The 18,250-nt window shown below is 48.0% G+C and overlaps 1 protein-coding gene across 3 annotated transcripts in view; it reads right to left on the reverse strand.

Moving 5' to 3' along the window:
• The window catches only part of Tgfbr2 (transforming growth factor beta receptor 2), an 87,267-nt gene extending 69,956 nt beyond the window's left edge, over nucleotides 1–17,311 (reverse strand). Inside the window, exon 1 of one of the 3 annotated variants that reach the window (XM_031345648.1) lies at nucleotides 17,193–17,311. Coding sequence is in view for 2 of the 3 variants with exons in the window: in XM_031345647.1 (XP_031201507.1) it covers nucleotides 16,507–16,600 (94 nt within the window). In the remaining variant the exon portion in view is untranslated. Of the gene's footprint in view, nucleotides 1–16,506; nucleotides 17,005–17,192 lie in introns of those variants that run through there. The other 2 variants (XM_031345647.1, XM_031345646.1) reach the window with 2 other exon arrangements.
• Between the last annotated feature and the right edge of the window lie 939 nt (nucleotides 17,312–18,250).

Raw genomic sequence — 18,250 nt, forward strand, 5'->3', positions numbered from 1 at the left:
AGTCAGGCAAACACCGGCTTGTATTTCTCTCTGCTTCCTGACTACGGGGCCCCATGTCTTCCCCACCAGCATTGACAGGAACCCAAACTGTGAGCCAAAAGAAACCTTCCTTCCTTCAGCTGCTTTCCTCGGGCACGTCGTCTCATCAGTTGGGAAGAGTAACCAACAGAGATGTGAAGCTCACTAACATGGTGTCCATGCCACAGCCTTGCCCTGGCCTGGCCCTGCCTTGGCTGGCCCTGAGTATTCCAACAGAGTGCATACAGCCCTCAGGGAACATGGTCCAAGCTCTGCTTGGAGCCCACGCATTTGTGCCTTCTGACCTGTCCATTGCCTTCTAACTTTCCTGACCCTTCCATTCAGCGAGCATAAGTGCCAAGTAGTGGACACCCTGGAGAAATCACAGTGAAAGAAAGATTTACTGGAAGTGACACCTTCCCAGGCCTGCCTGCAAAGGCCCACCTGCTGATAAGGTCTGCTACAGTGCTGATGACCCGAGAGCCTTACAGCTGAGGCTGTGTATCATTTCTCATTTCCCTTCCCAGAACTTGTAAAGGATGAACATCTAAAGAAACAGAGAAGTCCTGGGCTGTTTTGATTGGCGAAGCATGACTCACATAGACATCGGATACCTAGGCAGTTGCTCTTTATACACAAGGAGTTTCAGCGGATGAGAGATGACTCAATAACGTGTCTGCCATGCACTCAAGAGGACATGAGTTCGGAGGCACAACAGCCAAAGGAAAAGGCTGGACATGGCAGTGCTTACATACAATCCTATCTCTGTGTAGGTAGAGACGATCCTGGAGCTTGCTGACCAGCAAGTCTAACCTAGCTGATGAGCTCCAGGTTCAACAAGAAGTTCTGTCAATAATAATAACAATAACAATCATAATCATAATATGCAGAACACTAGAAAGAGATGCTCGACATTAACCTCTGGTCTGTATATGCTTACATACACACACATACACACACACACACACACAGAGGAACTATACTCACATACATGCAATACATATATATGTATGCCAAAAGGAAACAAAGAGGCAGAAGTGGGAAGTTGTTATTTTGCACATCGGCAGAGACCAACCAATGGACTTAGTTGATGGGAGTTAAAGTTGTAGCTGTGATTCAAGAAGATAACAATGAACTGTTAAGAAGCTGGGAGTATATGCTGCCAATTCAACTGTCACATGCATGCCCCTGCTTATCTAAATGGGTCACCAACCCAAAAGTCACGTACTGCTTGGGTAGGGGAAGGATGGAGGTGTTTGTGGGGTAGATAAGAGAGACTGGGATGAGGAAGCAGTCAGAGTGCATGATGTGCGTTACAGAACTGTCAAATAACAAAATCAAGCCTCCTTAGGCAGAAACTGGGAGTTCTTCTGTGCCCTGGGGACATCCTAGGTGTTCCATTAATAAGTGGGTGAAAGGCGATCTATGCTCTCAAGTTTGTGACAATGCCTAGCAATACCCTGAAGAGTGTAACTGGTTATGTAATGACCACAAGCACCTCACTAACACCATCATTAAAATCTTGGAAGAGAAATGGTTTTGGCAGTTTTATAAAGTTACCAATGGCGGGTGGGTGGGTGGGTCTATGGTAACCCTCACACATACCATAGACACACCCAGTCCCCACTCCCACACATCCCATGAATATACACACAAATGTATATACTTACAGATACCATAAACACACACTCCAAATAAGTCACTAATAATTGATTAATTAATTAGGAGTCAGGGCATGAAGTATGCAATAGTAGACAAAGAGACGAGAGACCCCGTCTGACCTAGGCATGTTCTCATGAAATGGATCTGTGAGGCACTGTCTAGTGTGTGGACCAGGCACACAGAGGACTCTGACCTCAATGGGGATGGGAAGCCATATAGTCCCCAAGGATTCAGAGAGAGAGAGAACTCACAGAAGGCCGAGCCAAGGGAGAGTCAGCTGACAGAGATATGTGCAGACTGACTTAAGTCAAGGGTGACCAGGGAGAAGCCTAGAGAGAGTCTTCCAGAGAAGGTTGGTGCTGGGCTTGGTTAGCGGGAGAGTAAAAGGAAAACCAAGCAGCATTACACTTCAGCCAGCAGGGCTCTGCTGTGGCTCACTAACCGGCCCAAGGATCACAAGTCAGCCTGTGGCGCGGCTGAGATTTGAAACTTCTCCTTTCTTTTGTCATATACATTTCTGATGGCAAAGGTTAAAAAAAAAAAAGTGAGGGAAAAAAATGATTGGAAAGGTCAGAAACTTAGTCCTGAGGACTATTTATGGTGACAACGTTACCCAGGGGTGTTTATCACGGACAGGAACTGAGGATCCTGGAGCATGAAAATAGTCAGGGTTTAAAAGCTGCCTTAGGATTGAGTAAAGGACCCAGGCCAGCGAGTGGTGGCAGAGAAGGTTAAACTCAGAGAAGGTTAAAGTCGGTGTCCAGAGAGCTGGGTAACATTTACGGAGTCCTTTCTGAGCTTCAGCGAACTAAGCTCCTCAAAACAAAATAAGAAAATTGGGAAAAGATGGGGGATAGGCCAGGGAGGGGCCTTCGTGGCTGAAGTGCTTGCCACCCAAGCCGAAGGACCCCGAGTTTGGTCTCAGGGCCACACAATGGAAGCAAGAGAACTCTCTGGAATGAATAAACCCCCTGCCTCCGCATGTTCTCCCTGATGTGGTCTCCTCTTCCATGTGAAGCAAAATAAACAAATGGATGCTTAAAGAAGAAAAAAAAATATTTACTGTATAAATTATGTAAATAAATGAATCATTTAAAAAGCAGCAATATTGAAAAATTGAGGAGAACTAACTCCCCAAACAACTACCATTAATTTGTGAACTTGTTGGGCATGCACGCACTTGGCACTGAGTGTGGAGGATGATTTGAGAGATGCCATGATACGAAGAGCCCAGTGTGGATTAAAGCCTACGTGGCCCCTCGCTCACCAGAGGGAAGCAGCTGGTACTGAGAACGGCCATGTGGACAGTGAACACAGAAGCCTTCCTGACAATGGTCACGATAAAGGTGAGAGTGCCCAGCAGGGGTTGAGAGGTTACGTTCAGATCAGAACCACGTGACCTGAGAGATTCAGGACTGTCAGTCAAACGTCGTGGTTTGGTTTTCCTTTTTACATACTTTGTGAAGCAGATGATATCAAACGACTATTTCCTCCAAGCATTGTGGTTCCAGAGACTAAAACGTGAACAGGAAATACAGTCACAAGAGAAACACGGAGGGTTGTGCTACACTTGGACATGAGAGATGGCTGTGTGGATAGGGGCTTGTCTAGAAAGTGTGAGGACCTGAGTTGTGTCTCAGCACTGCGTAAAATGCTGGACATGCGGGGTACATTGGGGGTGCATTCTTTTGTTGTTTGTTTTTGTTCGTTTTTGGTTTCTTTCCTTTACCAAATCACTATTGTTATTAATTTGCTGAAGGTGCATTTTGGTCTCATTTCCTTAACTCTATAGCTGCCCCTCCCTCTCTTTATCCCCCAACTTCATGTTTTCTTCTTAACAATTTTTTTCATACACTTCGGGGTGTGGGGCACCCACTGGGGTGTGGCTGAACTACCAAGAGCCACACCCTTGAAGAAAATGGACCCTCTCTACCCCCAGAAGCCATTTGGTGGTATGCATTTATGATACAAAGCTGGGGAGGTAGACACTGGTAGGTGCCTGGCAACGAGGAGAGTGAGAGTCCCTGTCTCAAAAACGGAAGTTAGATGGTGTCTGCAGAGTGGAAACCAAGATGTCCCTACCTTTGCACACAAGTACATGTGCACCTGCACACAGATTTACACACAAACATACACACACACCACACAAATACACACAAACACACCACACACAAACACACCACACATACACCACACACACACAAACACACACACATACACCACACACACACAAACACACACACATACACCACACACACACAAACAAACACATATACCACACACACACACACAAACATACACACACCACACACACACATACACACACATGCCACACACCACACACACACACACACAAACATACACACACCACACACACACACACACACACACATACACACACACCACACACACCACACACACACACATACACACCACACACACACAAACATACCACACACACACACATACACCACACACACACACAAACATACACACACACAAACACACCACACACACACACAAACACACCACACACACACACACATACACCACACACACACAAACACACACATACACTACACACACACACACCACACACACCACATACACACACACACAAAAACATACACCACACACACACACAAACACACACACACCACACACACATACACACACACACCACACCACACACACACCACACACACACACACACACACCACATACACACAAACACACACATACACCACACACAAACACACACATACACCACATACACACAAACACACACATACACCACACACATACAAACATACACACACCACACACACACACACACACACACACACACACACACACACACACACACCCCAAAATATTTCTACCCTATGTCTAACAAGAGTCTGTAAACTAAACAGAAATACAATTACAGGTCTGAGCAGCTCCTCCCCTGCCTAAAACAGAGGTCTAGAACTGCCAGGCCACGGCCATGTCTGTCCTCTCTAAGAGTATTTTAAGGAAAGTGGTGGTGCAATCTCTGGAAGGCAGCAGAACACTAATTATACCCACAGGCTCGCTCTCCTTCCCCAAGGCTCACAGACAGTCCTTGCATTGGCTTCAAGATAGACTGCAATCCTTATTGATTTTTCTACCTTGGGGAAAACCTTCCTGAACATCTCACACATTCAAGGGAGGATCAGAACCAAACCCTGTCAGTGACAGCAAGAAAATGGCATTACCACCAAACCAAGTGTGGCTGCCTGGAGCCAGGCATGAGTTACAGCTGAAGCAAAGCTACTATGACCTATGACCATAGTCTATCACTCACACGCCTGTAGCAGGGAATTCTCAAAGTGACCGTGGTGATACATTCTTAATTTTTCTTTAGTAATAGTGAGTTTAAAACTCCACGGAAACGGTGGGTCTGACCTATGAGGATTTGGGTTGTTTTCTATTTGGATTAGTTTGGGATTTAATAAATGGTTTCTGAGTCAACCTTGGTAATTTTCTCTATTAGCATAAAGAATTACATGTTTCAGAGGGCCAGGGAGGTAGCTCAGTGAGGAAGGTACACAAGCAGGAGGACCTGAGTTTGGATCCCCAGAAACCATAGAAAAAAGCCAGATGTGAGAGATGGAGAGACAGCTTAATAAGTAAGAGTGTGGCCCGTTCCTGCAGAGGACCTGAGTTTGATCCCCAGCACCATTGTTGGCTGGATCACAACTGCCTGTAAACAGCTCTATGGGAAGCTGGTCCCTGGGCACCTGCATCCATGTTTCCCAGCACCATTGTTGGCTGGATCACAACTGCCTGTAAACAGCTCTATGGGAAGCTGGTCCCTGGGCACCTGCATCCATGTTTGTGTGCACACAGGCAAAAAAGCAACAAAGAAAAAATCCCTTCTAGTCCAAGTCTCATCACAAATAAAAACAAGCTCCACTGAAGCCAGCATTCAAGCTGGTCCCCAGACACCTTCCTGTGCCTGGTGCCTCGGGCCCCACCTGCTATCTGTGCCTCTGATCTCAAAATAAGGGTCTGTTCTGGGTTACCTTTCATTTAGGATCAAGGTCCTCTCTTACAGGTCCAGGGAGGCATGTTTTAGCTGAGCCTGAGGTGGGGGTCGGGAGTGAGGGAAGGTTTCTGTTTAGTGACTCTAGTGATGCCATGGCCATTGCTGACTTCAGTCTCTGTTTACAGCTGGGGGGAGGAGGGGAGGAGGAGACATTCTTAGCTGTACCCCCTAAGCCAGTGAGTGAACCCTACTTTAGGCACAGCCTTAAGTCCTAAGGAAGGTGGTGTTTAGACATTTTAGAGGCACTCCGTTGAGAAATTAGTGCATGATTACGAACAGGAACTTTGCTGTGAGAGCGAATGCTTACTCAGAATTATTAGCGTGGTATTATACAAATTATAAATGGCACAGATAAAAACCCTTACAGAAAAACAAACCGGTTTGTCCACTTGTGACTTGACAAACTTCTCTGAATATTTTTCCTATTTTTTGTATGCTTTTAAATCATCTTTTTCCAATGATCTTGTAATACCTTCTGTTGTAAGAGAAAAAAAAAACTTCTGTCTTCTAAGACCTAAATTGGAATTTATTGTTTATTTTTTTCCCAATTTTATTTTCACTTTTATTTATGTGTATGGATGTGTATCTGCATGGGTATGTGCCTGGGGATGCAGAATCTGTGGAGGTCAGAGAAGGATGTGAGAGTTCCCCAGAGCTGGAGTTACAGCTGATTGTTAGCTCTTGGAAGTGTGTACTGAGAACTGAACTCAGGTGCTCTGGAAGAACAATCTTGGAGCCATGACTTCAACCCCATTTTTTAAACTGTCTTCATAAGTCATTCTAGGTGATACCACATAAGTGTCTCCAGACTTAGGAAAACGTCCAGCAGGAGAGCAAAGGCCTTGCAAGGCTTCTTCAATACTGCCTGCATTGATGGGACTCATTAGCCACAGCGCGAGACCAGGAGCTGCGCTTCTACTAGGGAGGTCTTGGAGGTTAAGCTCCAAATGCTTCAAGGCAAATCTTCCACCATCTACCACGTATCCTCGACTACAGGCTACAGCTTTGAACTTCCCAAGGTCTTCCCAATATGGCACCTGTCTTACTAAAGCTACCCAGTGTCCTGGGGTGGAACGCCTCTGCCGTGTAACACCTCCGGCTGAACGCTGTTCAGCTGAGAATTCATCATTTGCAGGACACGGTGCATTTTCACCTTGAGACTATCATCCATCAGGCATGATGTACAGTGTACATGAATCAGGTCTGATTTTAGTTCACTAAGGAAACTAAGCAGGATAGTGTATTTTAAATGCTGATTCAGCAGAAGCATATCGAATATACCATTATTTCTCTTATCTCCTGGTGTCTCCCATTATATTGACTAAGACAATCTAGACTCAGCACACCGTAAGAACTGTGGGTTTAGATCCCCAAACCAAATCCTTTAAAAGACTTGACACATGTGCTGCCTGGGTCTTATGCCAACTAGACATAAACTAGAGTCGTTTGGAAAGAGTGGCCTCAGTTGAGAAAATGCGCCACCAGAGTGCGGTGAGCCTACGGTGCATTTCCTGGATAAGGCAGAGTTCAGCTCATTGTGATCAGTGCCAACCCTGGGCTAGTAATTCTGGGTGCTATCAGAAAGCAGGCTGAGCAAGCCATGAGGAGCAAGCCAGTAAGCAGCACTGCTCCATGCCCTTTGCATCAGCTCCTGATTCCAGATTCCTAAAAGCCTTGAGTTCCTGCCCCAACTTCCCTCAGAGATGAGCTGTGACATGTAGTTGTTTCCTTCAGCAGCTGCTATGTTCACAGTGTTTATCACAGCCACAGAGACCTAAGGCATAGAATTAGAAAACCCGCTTTGAGAGAGGTATTCCCTAACGCACAGCAGGGGCTCAGCATGTCCAGGCCGTGGGATGATCTGGGTCATCCAGAGCTCCTGCCGCAGTTAGTAACTGTGCCCATGAAGACCCCAGATCCCTCCACTACCAGATGCCCAGAAACAACAGCCAGCATCTTTCGGTGTAGAAGAGGGTTATGAAGCTTGGGGGATGTAAGTGGTCATCCCCAGGTACCAGCAAGCGAGTGATCCACCTCAAAGTAAATCCATCTTGTTAAACAGCATAGAGCTTTACAGATGAAGAGCCCCTGGGGCACAGGTTGGGAAATGCACCAGCCTGTATTTCCCTCAGACATCTGTGTGTGTTCAGCCAAACCTGCAGTCCTCCAGGAGGCATGCTCTCGCTGGTCCTGTGCCTTAGAGCTGAGGGAAGGGTTTAACACCCCTAAACTGTCCTAAAAGCCCCACTTTTAAAGAACACTCGAGAAGCCGTGGATTGCTTAGATGAAATATTCATGACACCAGAAAAGTGCATTCTCCCTGTGCTAATCATCTCGCCGTGCAGAGGAAATGAAACCAAGGCTCTGGAAACTCTGGAAGCTGCTGCCACAGAACAAGCCCAGCAGACTGAGCTCTCGTTCCCTTGACAGAACTGCCACGGTACCAACCTGAGTTTTCCTCACCCTAGAAGATGGCCAGGGTCCTAGCTTTCATTCATGGGCATGTTCTCTGCACCAGGGAAAACAGATGCAGTCAGCAGATGCAACCTTTGCCCAATTCTTCTGAGGAGGAATGTGGCTCATGCCTAGCCCACCCAAACACTGGAAGGCCCAGGAAGAGAATGCCATGGATCAAACAGGTAAAGTCACAAACCAAGCCAACTCGGTGCTGGACCAAACGAACCCTTGTGCCTTGGTTGACAAATACAAACTCCCAGTATTTGGAAGACCCGGTTGAACTGCAGAAGTCCTTCCATGCTCAACGACCTCCCCTGGGAAATGGGGGCCCTGGTTGACATCTTGTCTTCCTTTCTGTGGCTTGTTCCATCATGAGGAGATGGAGACAGGGTTTAGTAGTTAGAGCAAGGGCTATGCTTGCAAAGGACCCAGCACCTCCATCTGGCTCTAGGGCATCTGACGCCCTCTTCTGGCTTCCACAGGCAACAGCATTGCACATGGGCACACTAGGATGCGAAGGTACACATAAACAAAAATAACATTTTAAAAGCAAGACCCTGACATGGAGAATTAGATCTTCTGAAGAGTTCTCTGTCCTCTTTTCACTCCTCCTTCTCCCCTCCCCTGCTCTCCCTCCCCCCACTCTGACTCTGTCTACCCTCTAAAGCAGTGACTCTCAGCCTTCCTGACACTGAAACCCTTGAGTATTGGAGATGCAGGATTTCTGAAACTCTTTGATCATGAAGGGGGTCACAAACAGTTCGAGAGCCACTGCAGTCTAAGGTGTCCGACTAGAGGCTAGGAAGGCCTTTACGAGATGGCCCAAGCATCTCGCAGATTGAAGATGTGTGTTTAGGGCAGAAAGGTTTGGCAACCCAGATACCCAAAACGTGGTCGTAAAGGGAGCGGAACAAGGATTGGAAATCTGAAGCGTGTCCCCAGCCCACGGGCATGCCTGAGTAGGATGCCCTTGAAAGTTCAGGACATGCTCATATATCAAGCTCATGTTTTAGTCGCAATGCTGAAAGTATTTGAAAGAAAATATTTCATCAGATAAAGAGAGGGAGAGCCTAGATGCCTGACCTTCCCCAGATACTATCTCAGCCATCACAGGCTCCTGCCTTGCAGCTAATTCCTTCTGAAGGTTTACAGGCCCAGCCCACAGACGCCAGGTCCCCCCTCAAAGCCTAGGCAGAAAGCCAGGGACCAGGTCAACCGCAGCCAAGGGGGCAGTTGATCTACAGAAGGCATCTACATGCTCATTCGGCTGGTAGAGTGCTTGCTCAGAGTACACAGAGCCCTGGGCTCCATCCCCTAACCATATAAACCAGGTGTAGTATCCCATAACTGGAATCTCAGTGCTGGGAAGGTAGAGGGGCAGGATGATCAAGAGTTCAAGGCTAACCTTAGCTACGTAGAGAGTTTGAGGACAGCCTGGGCTTCAAGGGATACTGACACAGGAGGAAAAGGGGAAAGAGAAGGACCCAGGCCAGAAAGAGTCACAGTCTGTCAGGCTTCAATGTAAAAAAAGAGTCCTCCCCCGCTACATACAGGCTTTAGCTGGACCTCAAAGGTCAAATCTATTCTGCTTTGAACCACCAGCCATTGTCTGAGCCCTGGACCTATGTGATGGTCCTGTATGCTTGGAATTTGAATTTTACAATAGACTTCATTGTACTATACAATACATTGTGCAATTGTACAATAGATACTTATTTATTGTATTGTATTGAACATGATGCAGCTGAATTGCTAGCAATACCAACGCCTGGGCCACCCTGGTTCTCACTACCATGATATCACTGTCAGGCCACGAACTGTAAGTCACCCACGGGCAAGACACTCACTGTTTCTGTCTTGATTTTCTGTGGCACAAAGACCATTAAGAGGCACAATGCATGTTTCCATGAAAAATATCCTTCTAGCACAGATTACTATGTGCAATGAATATGCATAAGTAGAAATGCAAAATGGAACAAAAAACAATAGGAGATTGTAAAAGTACATGAGCCAACCAGGGGTGACCAGGGGTGACCAGGGCATCTAAGGTGCAAAGGCTCCTCCATTCTCAAGCATAGCATCTTTTTGACCCTTCAGATTCTCTATGAAGACCACTTACACACACACACACACACACACACACACATATACACACAGACACACACATAGACACACACACACAGACACATATACACACACACAAACACATACACACACACACACACACACACACACAGCCTCCACCTATTTATGAAATAGAGAATTGTAAGAATTATCTTTTAGGTCTCTTTCTATGATTAAATAAGTAATGTCACCCCTCTTCCTAACTGCATGTCAAGATGAGACCAAGCATGCCTGTAGCTTCTAAACCTCACAGCAAACCCCATCAAGAAAGAAGGGTTCTTGCCCTGTCAGAGGGGGCAAGCTACTGTGAACACCAGGTTACCACTGCTCATCCCTGGGCTGGTTCTGAAAAACACAGCTTCAGCCATCCAAAGATCCACAGGAGCAGAACCCCAAGCCTTGCAGAGAGTCGGGGTTAAACTTTTAGACAGCACTTGGCTGCATATGCTGAGCCAGGGTCAGGAAGTGCAGCTTCGCGCAGCCTATTTTCAAATGCCTTGGTGGTTTGCATCTGACCTAAATAATCCCCAGGATGCTCTATGATAGACAACCCGTTTCGGATGCACATACTTCCCCTAGATACACTGCTCAGAAACCAAAACATAAAGCCTAGGTGGGTAGGAAACATAAGCATTCAACTCAAGATGGGTGTGGTGGCTCATGCAGGAGGAGCAGTGCTTGAGAGGCTAAGGCAGGGGGATTGCTACAAGTGTGAGGCCAGCCTAGTCTATATTGTAGGTCGCAGAATAAAACCATGTTCATTCTGTGTTACTCAAAAACAAACAAACAAGCAAACAGCAAAACATGACAAATCCTGCATATAAACTCAGCATTACATTTTGTAATTACTGTCTCCTGCCTACAGTCCTTGAGAAAATGGAGGAGGAGAGAGAGGAGAAAGAAGAGAAGGAGAAAAAGAAAGAGAAATCTAGCATTTGCAGGATAATTGTATAGGTGAAAACTTCACTGAGGTGTCATGGTTTTGAAGGCTCTATAGCAGTTTAAAACTGTCATAAGTCAACCCATCTTTTTCTATCTTTGTTCAGAATATAGGAACCAATATCATAACAACAAAACAAACAAACAAACAAACAAAGAGCCAAAGCTGGGTCCCGAGGTACAGGCCCCAAGGCCTGGATGGCTATTATAGAGAGTGGCTTTGCCCCAGGGGACTTAAGGCCAATTCGGCAGTTTAGTGAGACCCTGCTACAAAAGTTAAGAGAGAGGTGGAGATATACCTAGCACTGGGTCCAATTGCAGGTACTGCAATAGCAAACCAGGCAAGTTAATTCTGATACTCTGACCACTCAGGACTGAATACCCAACATAGCAGGGGGCTGCCTAGGTATTTAAGCCTGAGCAGCAGTCACACTCCACAGCAGGATGAAGGAGTTGGTCTAGATCAGTCCTTCCTGAAGGAGAATGAGCTGTCCTCCTGTGGCAGCCCTGGAGACCAGCCTCTGAGTGACAGCCCTTGCCTGTCTTTGAGCAGCTATAAGGCTCAGTGGCCTAGGGAATCAAAATCACTGCTTGTTGTGTTCGGAGCTAAGAGAGGACAGAGGTGGGGCGGCACTTGGCTCGCCTGGCACAGTCAAAGCAGGGTTCCTTATGAGGCCCAAGGAAGGTCTTCAAACATGAGAAAAATCAGTCAGGTAGGTGTTCCAGAGAGAGGTTTCAGAGAGGAGCAGCTGCCTAAACTGAGGCCTGGGAAGCCCTAGTGGTTCTCAGCCTTCTAATGCTGTGACCCTTTAATCCAGTTCTGTGTGCTGTGGTGACCCCACACACCATAAAAGTATTCCATTGTTACTTCATAACTATAATTTTGCCACTGTTATGAATCATGATATAAATATCTGATATACAGGATATCTGATATGCGTCTCTGGTCAGGGGGGTCTCGACCCACAGGTTGAGAACTACTGCCCTAGGCCTTGGTAGGATGCAAAGTCAGAAAGAATGGGGTAAGTGAGGCCTTGGTCAGGTGTGACTGGGAGTTAAAACGACCAGAGCCACCTGGAGGTTGTGAACATGGGGCTAAGCACTTGAAATTTTAGTCCACCTTCCCACACGTTATCCAGTGAGTGCCAAGGATTTCTAGGCTGCCCGGCCAGCAAGGGAGAGGCAGGACTATAGCCCAAGACAACCTGATCTTCAGTGTGTAGCTCTCACGCTACCCTCAGCCCATCCAACAGAAAGACAGGCTGGACACACTTGGTCCAGCTTGCCTAAGAAGAATGAAGGAGAGCTATGGATCGTCTTGGGCTGGTCTACAACCAGGCAGAGAGGGTAAAGTAAGAACACAGCAAGGAGAAACGCATGCAGAGGAACTGAGAAGGAAACACCCAACGTGCATTCAGCAAAGCATGGGGGGCACCCAACGTGCATTCAGCAAAGCATGGGGGGTTAGGGTACGGGGGGGGCAGTATTCTAAGCCCCGAGGTGCCCTATGCTCTGTCTGTGACAGGATACAGGAACACAAAGAAACAAAGTCAGAACGAGTTTGTTGCACTTATCTGGGGTATCGTCCTCTGAGTCTATACATCCCCATTCAATACCCTCGAGAAGGAATAATAAGGCAGTTTGGAAGATAGCATTCATAAGTTTTCATTATTGATTGGGAAAATAGAATTGTTCCCAGGGCAGAGGAGCTGAATTCGGTTCCCAACATCTACACTGGATTGCTTACAACCATGTGTAACTCCAGCTTCAGGGGATCCAACGTCTTCGGGCCTCCACAGGCCCCTGCATACACTACACTCCCATACACACCCACAGCTGCCACACAACGAAATACATAAAACCGAATTTTAAAATAGGTATTCATAAATGTAAGAAAAACTGTAAAGAAGGCCAGTTGAGGGCAGAAACAGGATGAAACAGGAGGTATGGAGGCCAGTGAGGACCCAGGGAGCGTAGGAATTTAATAAGGAGTCCTCAGGGTGGGGCGCTAAATCAAAGCAGAGGCAGCAAATTACAGCCCTGGTTAGCATTTTCTGCATATCCACTTGTTAAAAACAAGATGTTATTAAAGGAAGTGCCCTGGGGCTGAAAATGCACCTTATGGGGGGCAGGGAGAAGGAGGCTCAATGGATTAAAGGGCTAAAGATTTTTGGTCCAGGACCTGGACAGGTATGAGGACATCCTTGAAGAGCCCATAGGGACCTATGGTCCCCGTGACACTAGGACTAAGGTCTAGTCCTCTGTGAGGACTCTCCCGTAGGATCTAAAAAGTCAAAACCATATTTTTTTGAAGCCTGATGCATCCAGGGTATGTTTTACTCTAGGAGTCACTCCTGATCTTTTTTGAGCACTTAGAAGCATGAACATACTACATCAAAAACAAGTATTTTAATTTGTGAGACCTGCAGGAGGGACTCAGCAGGCGAGCTCCAAGAGCTGAGTTCTCGGGTCTCTAATGGCAGAGGAAGGGAACCAACTACCATAGTACCATAGTAGCCCCTTGATTTCTTCCACACAGGAGCGTGTGCGCGCGTGCGCGCACGCGCGTGCGCACACACACACACACACACACACACACACACACACACTGCACACACGCGTGCTCATGCACACACAAAATAAATAAATAAATTTTTAAATTAAAAATTGTCTAAGTATATTTCTTGTCAGCTGGGGAGATGGCTCAGCCCATAAAGCACTTGTCATTTAAGTGTAGGGACCTGAAATCAGATCCCCAGCATCCACATAAATAGCCAGGAGGATGTGTTGGTCACCTCTAGTGCTGGCACCCAGGAGGCAGACACTGGGGGCCTCCAAGGCAAGCTGGCTAGCAGAACAAACCTACAGAGTGCACTCTGTGTTCAGCTAGAAGCCCTGCACCATCGAAGAAGCCTGCCTTGGTAAATGGAGCGGAGCAACTAAAGAAGACACTCGATGTCAACCTCCAGCCTCCACACCCATAAGCATCCGATGTCCTCTCTGACCTCCACAGCCATGAGTACCCAAGTGTATGCCCATCCTATTCCAGTGCTCATGCACAGCACCCTCCAAGAAACATGAGGAAAAAAATTTTTAAACATTTTTTTTTTTTTTAGTGTACATTTCTTTTATGCTGTAATCAGTTGCTCACCTGTGAGACTGGTAAGCATGGGATGTTCGTTTGTTTAGGACTGACTAGGACTTTATAAAAGAAGCTCATTCCTTCCCATTGTCTCTTGCGTTACAGTATCTTGAGAAACATCTTCCCAATTTACCACTCTGTCAGAGAAATCCCGATACCTTTCTCTTCTGTAGAAACTGAGAAGGCAAGTGGAATCCCACACACCTTTTCCCTAGCAGCTCTTCCAACTTTAAGCCATCTTTAAACACTTTGACCACATGGGTACAACTCAAAACCAACTGTCTAAAAAGTCTGGAATAGCGATTCCATAAAATGTTAAAAAAATAAAATTAAAAAAACCTCTCCATTTAATAAAACTACTTAAAGTCCCAATCAAAAAGACCCGCCAAGCCAGTTAGCCAGTTGTTTAGAACTGTATATATGACTCACTAGCTACAAAGCCTGGAATTCGAAAATCACAAATCTTAATCTTGTAAACAAAACTCAAACTGGGGCCTCTGGACTTTCGTTCTTCCCGGCCTGAAGCAGTGTTTTCTGTACACAGAAAGAAGGGTGTTCTTTCAGATGGTATTCAGAAAAATCCAGCGGTTTTTTCCTTTTAATTTTTTTTCTTATGTGTGTTCGGGGTAGGGTCTGTGTGCATGGGGAGGGGCAAAGGAGGACACCAGGGGTCCTTTGTCATTCCCCATTAAGTCTCTGTCACTCCCATTGAATCTCTCTCCGAACCTAGAGTTAGCTTGGCATCCAGCAATTTCCAGAGTCTCCAGTTGTCTCTCACTAGCTCTGGGAGGGCAAAGAACCATACCCCACTTTGTATACAGGTCCTGGAGGTTTGAACTCAGGTCCTCAAGCTTGCACAGCAAACGCTCTTAGCCACTGAGCCAACTCTCCCAAGCCAGCCTAAAGAGGCTGGGTTAACTTAGGAGCTGCGCTTTAATGGAAACCAACGGTACGACAGTAGACTTTATGAGACAACAGGACTAAAACCCTGTTAAGATTTTTGCCATTTTTCCTTTGTGCGGCTCTTCCCTTCCACTGCTGTTTGCAATATGATCCAAAACTCTTCAATCACCTCAACTACTGCTGTCTGCTAAGAGCTCTTTCGCACCCCACCTCCGCGCCCCGCAACACACACACACACAGGGCCACTGGATCCTCTGCTTTTCACCCCAAATTGATCGTGGCCATCTCTTAGTCACCAGGGAAGGTCATGGGAAGCCAGTGATGAAAAGAACGTACACTTACTCAAACTGAACCACTGAGTTGTACAGAAGGGGAAACTGAGGCCCGGAGTCATGTGACTTGCCCAGATAGTGGCCCTAACCACAGAAGGCTGCAACAATTCTAACTTTAGAATTAAAATGTCAGATTTTAAACTTCCCAAGCAAGGCCTTAGGAAGCCCTAGAACCTGCTTTTCTCTCTTAACTACCACCGCTGCGAGGGGACCTGGAGGGCAGCCCTGGGTTAGGTGTTTTCACTGAATGGTAGCTGCAGAGATCTTTAATTCCAGGCAGCACTCCTGCAGTCCAGCACTTAGTAGGCATGCAGTAAAATTTTCTCAGCCATCAGCCTGACCACCCTCACTGGGTCCCCATCCCAGCAGGCCAGGAAACAGCGAGGAGAGAGATCAGTTCTTTTCTCTAACTTGTATCCAGTGAGTCGCGGCCCAGAATCCCTCCAGAGGTGGCAAAGCTGAGGGCTGAGAGTCTGGTTCAGTCGCCCTGTCTAGGGCAGTAAGCGGCCCAGGTGTGCAGCAGCTGGGCGGCCAGTCCCCTGCCGATGCTCCTCCAAGTTCCAACTTCTTAAACTTCCCTTTCCGGGGGTGCAGGCCCCTCGCGGCCGCCCTCGTCTTTCGTGCGCGCACAAAGGGGCCAGGAGCGTCCCCAAGTCCCCCGCAAGTGGACTGTCCTGCTCTTTTGCGAGAGATCTTCCCCGATCCCCCGCGGGCCTGAGCCGACTCCGGCCGCTACAAACTTCCCGTTTCCGCCCTCGCACCGGGTCCCGCGGCCGACTGTCAATCGCTGCCCGGGGGGCTGGAGGAGGAGCGGGGAGCCCTAGTGAACCCCCAGCGTCGCGCCCCGGCCACTCACTCACCCGACTTGGGAACGTGCGGCGGGATCGTGCTGGCGATGCGCGTCCACAGGACGATGTGCAGCGGCCACAGGCCCCGGAGCAGCCCCCGACCCATGGCAGCCCCCGTCGCTCGTCATAGACCGGCCCCTGGGGCGCCGCGAACCGAGCCTCGGGGACCCCGGGCTGCGCCTTCACTCCTCGCCCTCTCAGGATGTGGGCCAGATGTGGCCGGCGACCCCGGGAGCTCGGAGGCCCGGAGGAGGCCCCCGGCGGCCGAGGAGAGCTGAGCAGGAGGCTGGGGCTCCGTCCCCCAGGCGAGCGTGTGCGCGCGCGGGGGGTGTCGTCGGTCGGTGCGCGCGAGTGACTCACTCATCAACTTTACCCGGGCGCAGAGAGGGAAACAGGAAACTCCTCGCCAACAGCTGGGCAGGACCTCTCGCCGCCCAAGAGCCTTCCAGCTCCGGCCCTCTCCTCCAGCTTCCAGCCCTCGCCTTCCTCCGGCCGCCAATCAAGGCCGCTGGATTGGATCTTGCCGGGACTCTACGAACTTTGAGCTGCCCACTCCCAGCGCTCCCACGCACCCCCCACCCCGCCAAGTCCGGGCTCCAAGTTCATACTCAGAAGTGACTAAGCTCACGTTTCGCAAAACAAGCTAGAAAGTGGTGTACACAACTTTCCTTGATACCCCTCCAGCCACCCCCACACACCTTCTAGGCTTTGCTCCCAGGGGCTTCATAATTCCGTTGAGACCCAGGAGGGAGCTCTGAAACGCAGCTCCAGAGTCCCGAACACATTGTTTCCCCTAATAAAATAACGGTAAGCACTTCTTCACGAGAGAGCTTAGTTTCAGTTTTATGTACATGCTTGCGTGATCACGTTGTAAAGGACTGTGTCTTACTGTGGAACAAAAACCCAGGGGTTTGTCTCAGTTTAATGTGAGTATTAATCACGCTGGGTTGTGAATTGAGCTAACCTGCGGGTTCTGGTTCAGTAGGTCTGGACCCAGAGTGTCTGCATTTCTAAGGAGCACCTGGGTAGAGCCTCCCATTGGAGGGGCCATTTCCTGGGCGTGGTCTGCTGGGTGAAGCCAAATAGTTGGCCCTGTGATCGCGTGGTAGGGCTGAAATTTTCAGGGTGTTGCCTGTAAGAAACTAAAGAAATAAAAGTGTGTTTGGGGCCAGACGGTGATGGCGCACGTGGGCGGGTCTTTGTGAGTTCGGGGCCAGCCTAGTATACAGAGTGAGGAGTGAGTTCCAGGGCAGCCAAAGCTATATATACTGTCTTGGAAAACTAAAAGAGGGGGTGGTAGGGTCTGCTTTCTGCTTTCCAATGATCGCTCTTGGATAAGATAATTCGAGTAAGGAGAGAAAATGCTTGTCTGAAGGCTGAAGGTAGAAAGGCTAGCAGTGGGAAGACCCATCAACATTTCCATTCTTTCTGTGGTGACCATGTTTTCCAGAGACAACCTCTACGGGTGTGTGTGTATACCTGTCTGTGTGCAGCACGTGGAGGCCATAGGTCCACATTCCATGTGTACCTCAATCACGTCACTTGATTTGTTTTTAAGGGTTCATTTTATTTTATGTGTGAGCATCTTGCCTTTCATGTCTGTATGTGCATCATGGGCATGCCTGTTGCAGAAGAGGCTATAAGAGGACACAGAACCTTCTGGAACTAGGGTCACCCAAGGCGGCATGAGCCACATGTCCAGGAGGTGACTATGTGAGTGCTGGGAACTGAATCTGGGTCTCTGTAGAAACAGGAA

Source organism: Mastomys coucha, unplaced genomic scaffold, assembly GCF_008632895.1.
Source record: "Mastomys coucha isolate ucsf_1 unplaced genomic scaffold, UCSF_Mcou_1 pScaffold23, whole genome shotgun sequence".
Classification (NCBI taxonomy): Eukaryota; Metazoa; Chordata; class Mammalia; order Rodentia; family Muridae; genus Mastomys; species Mastomys coucha.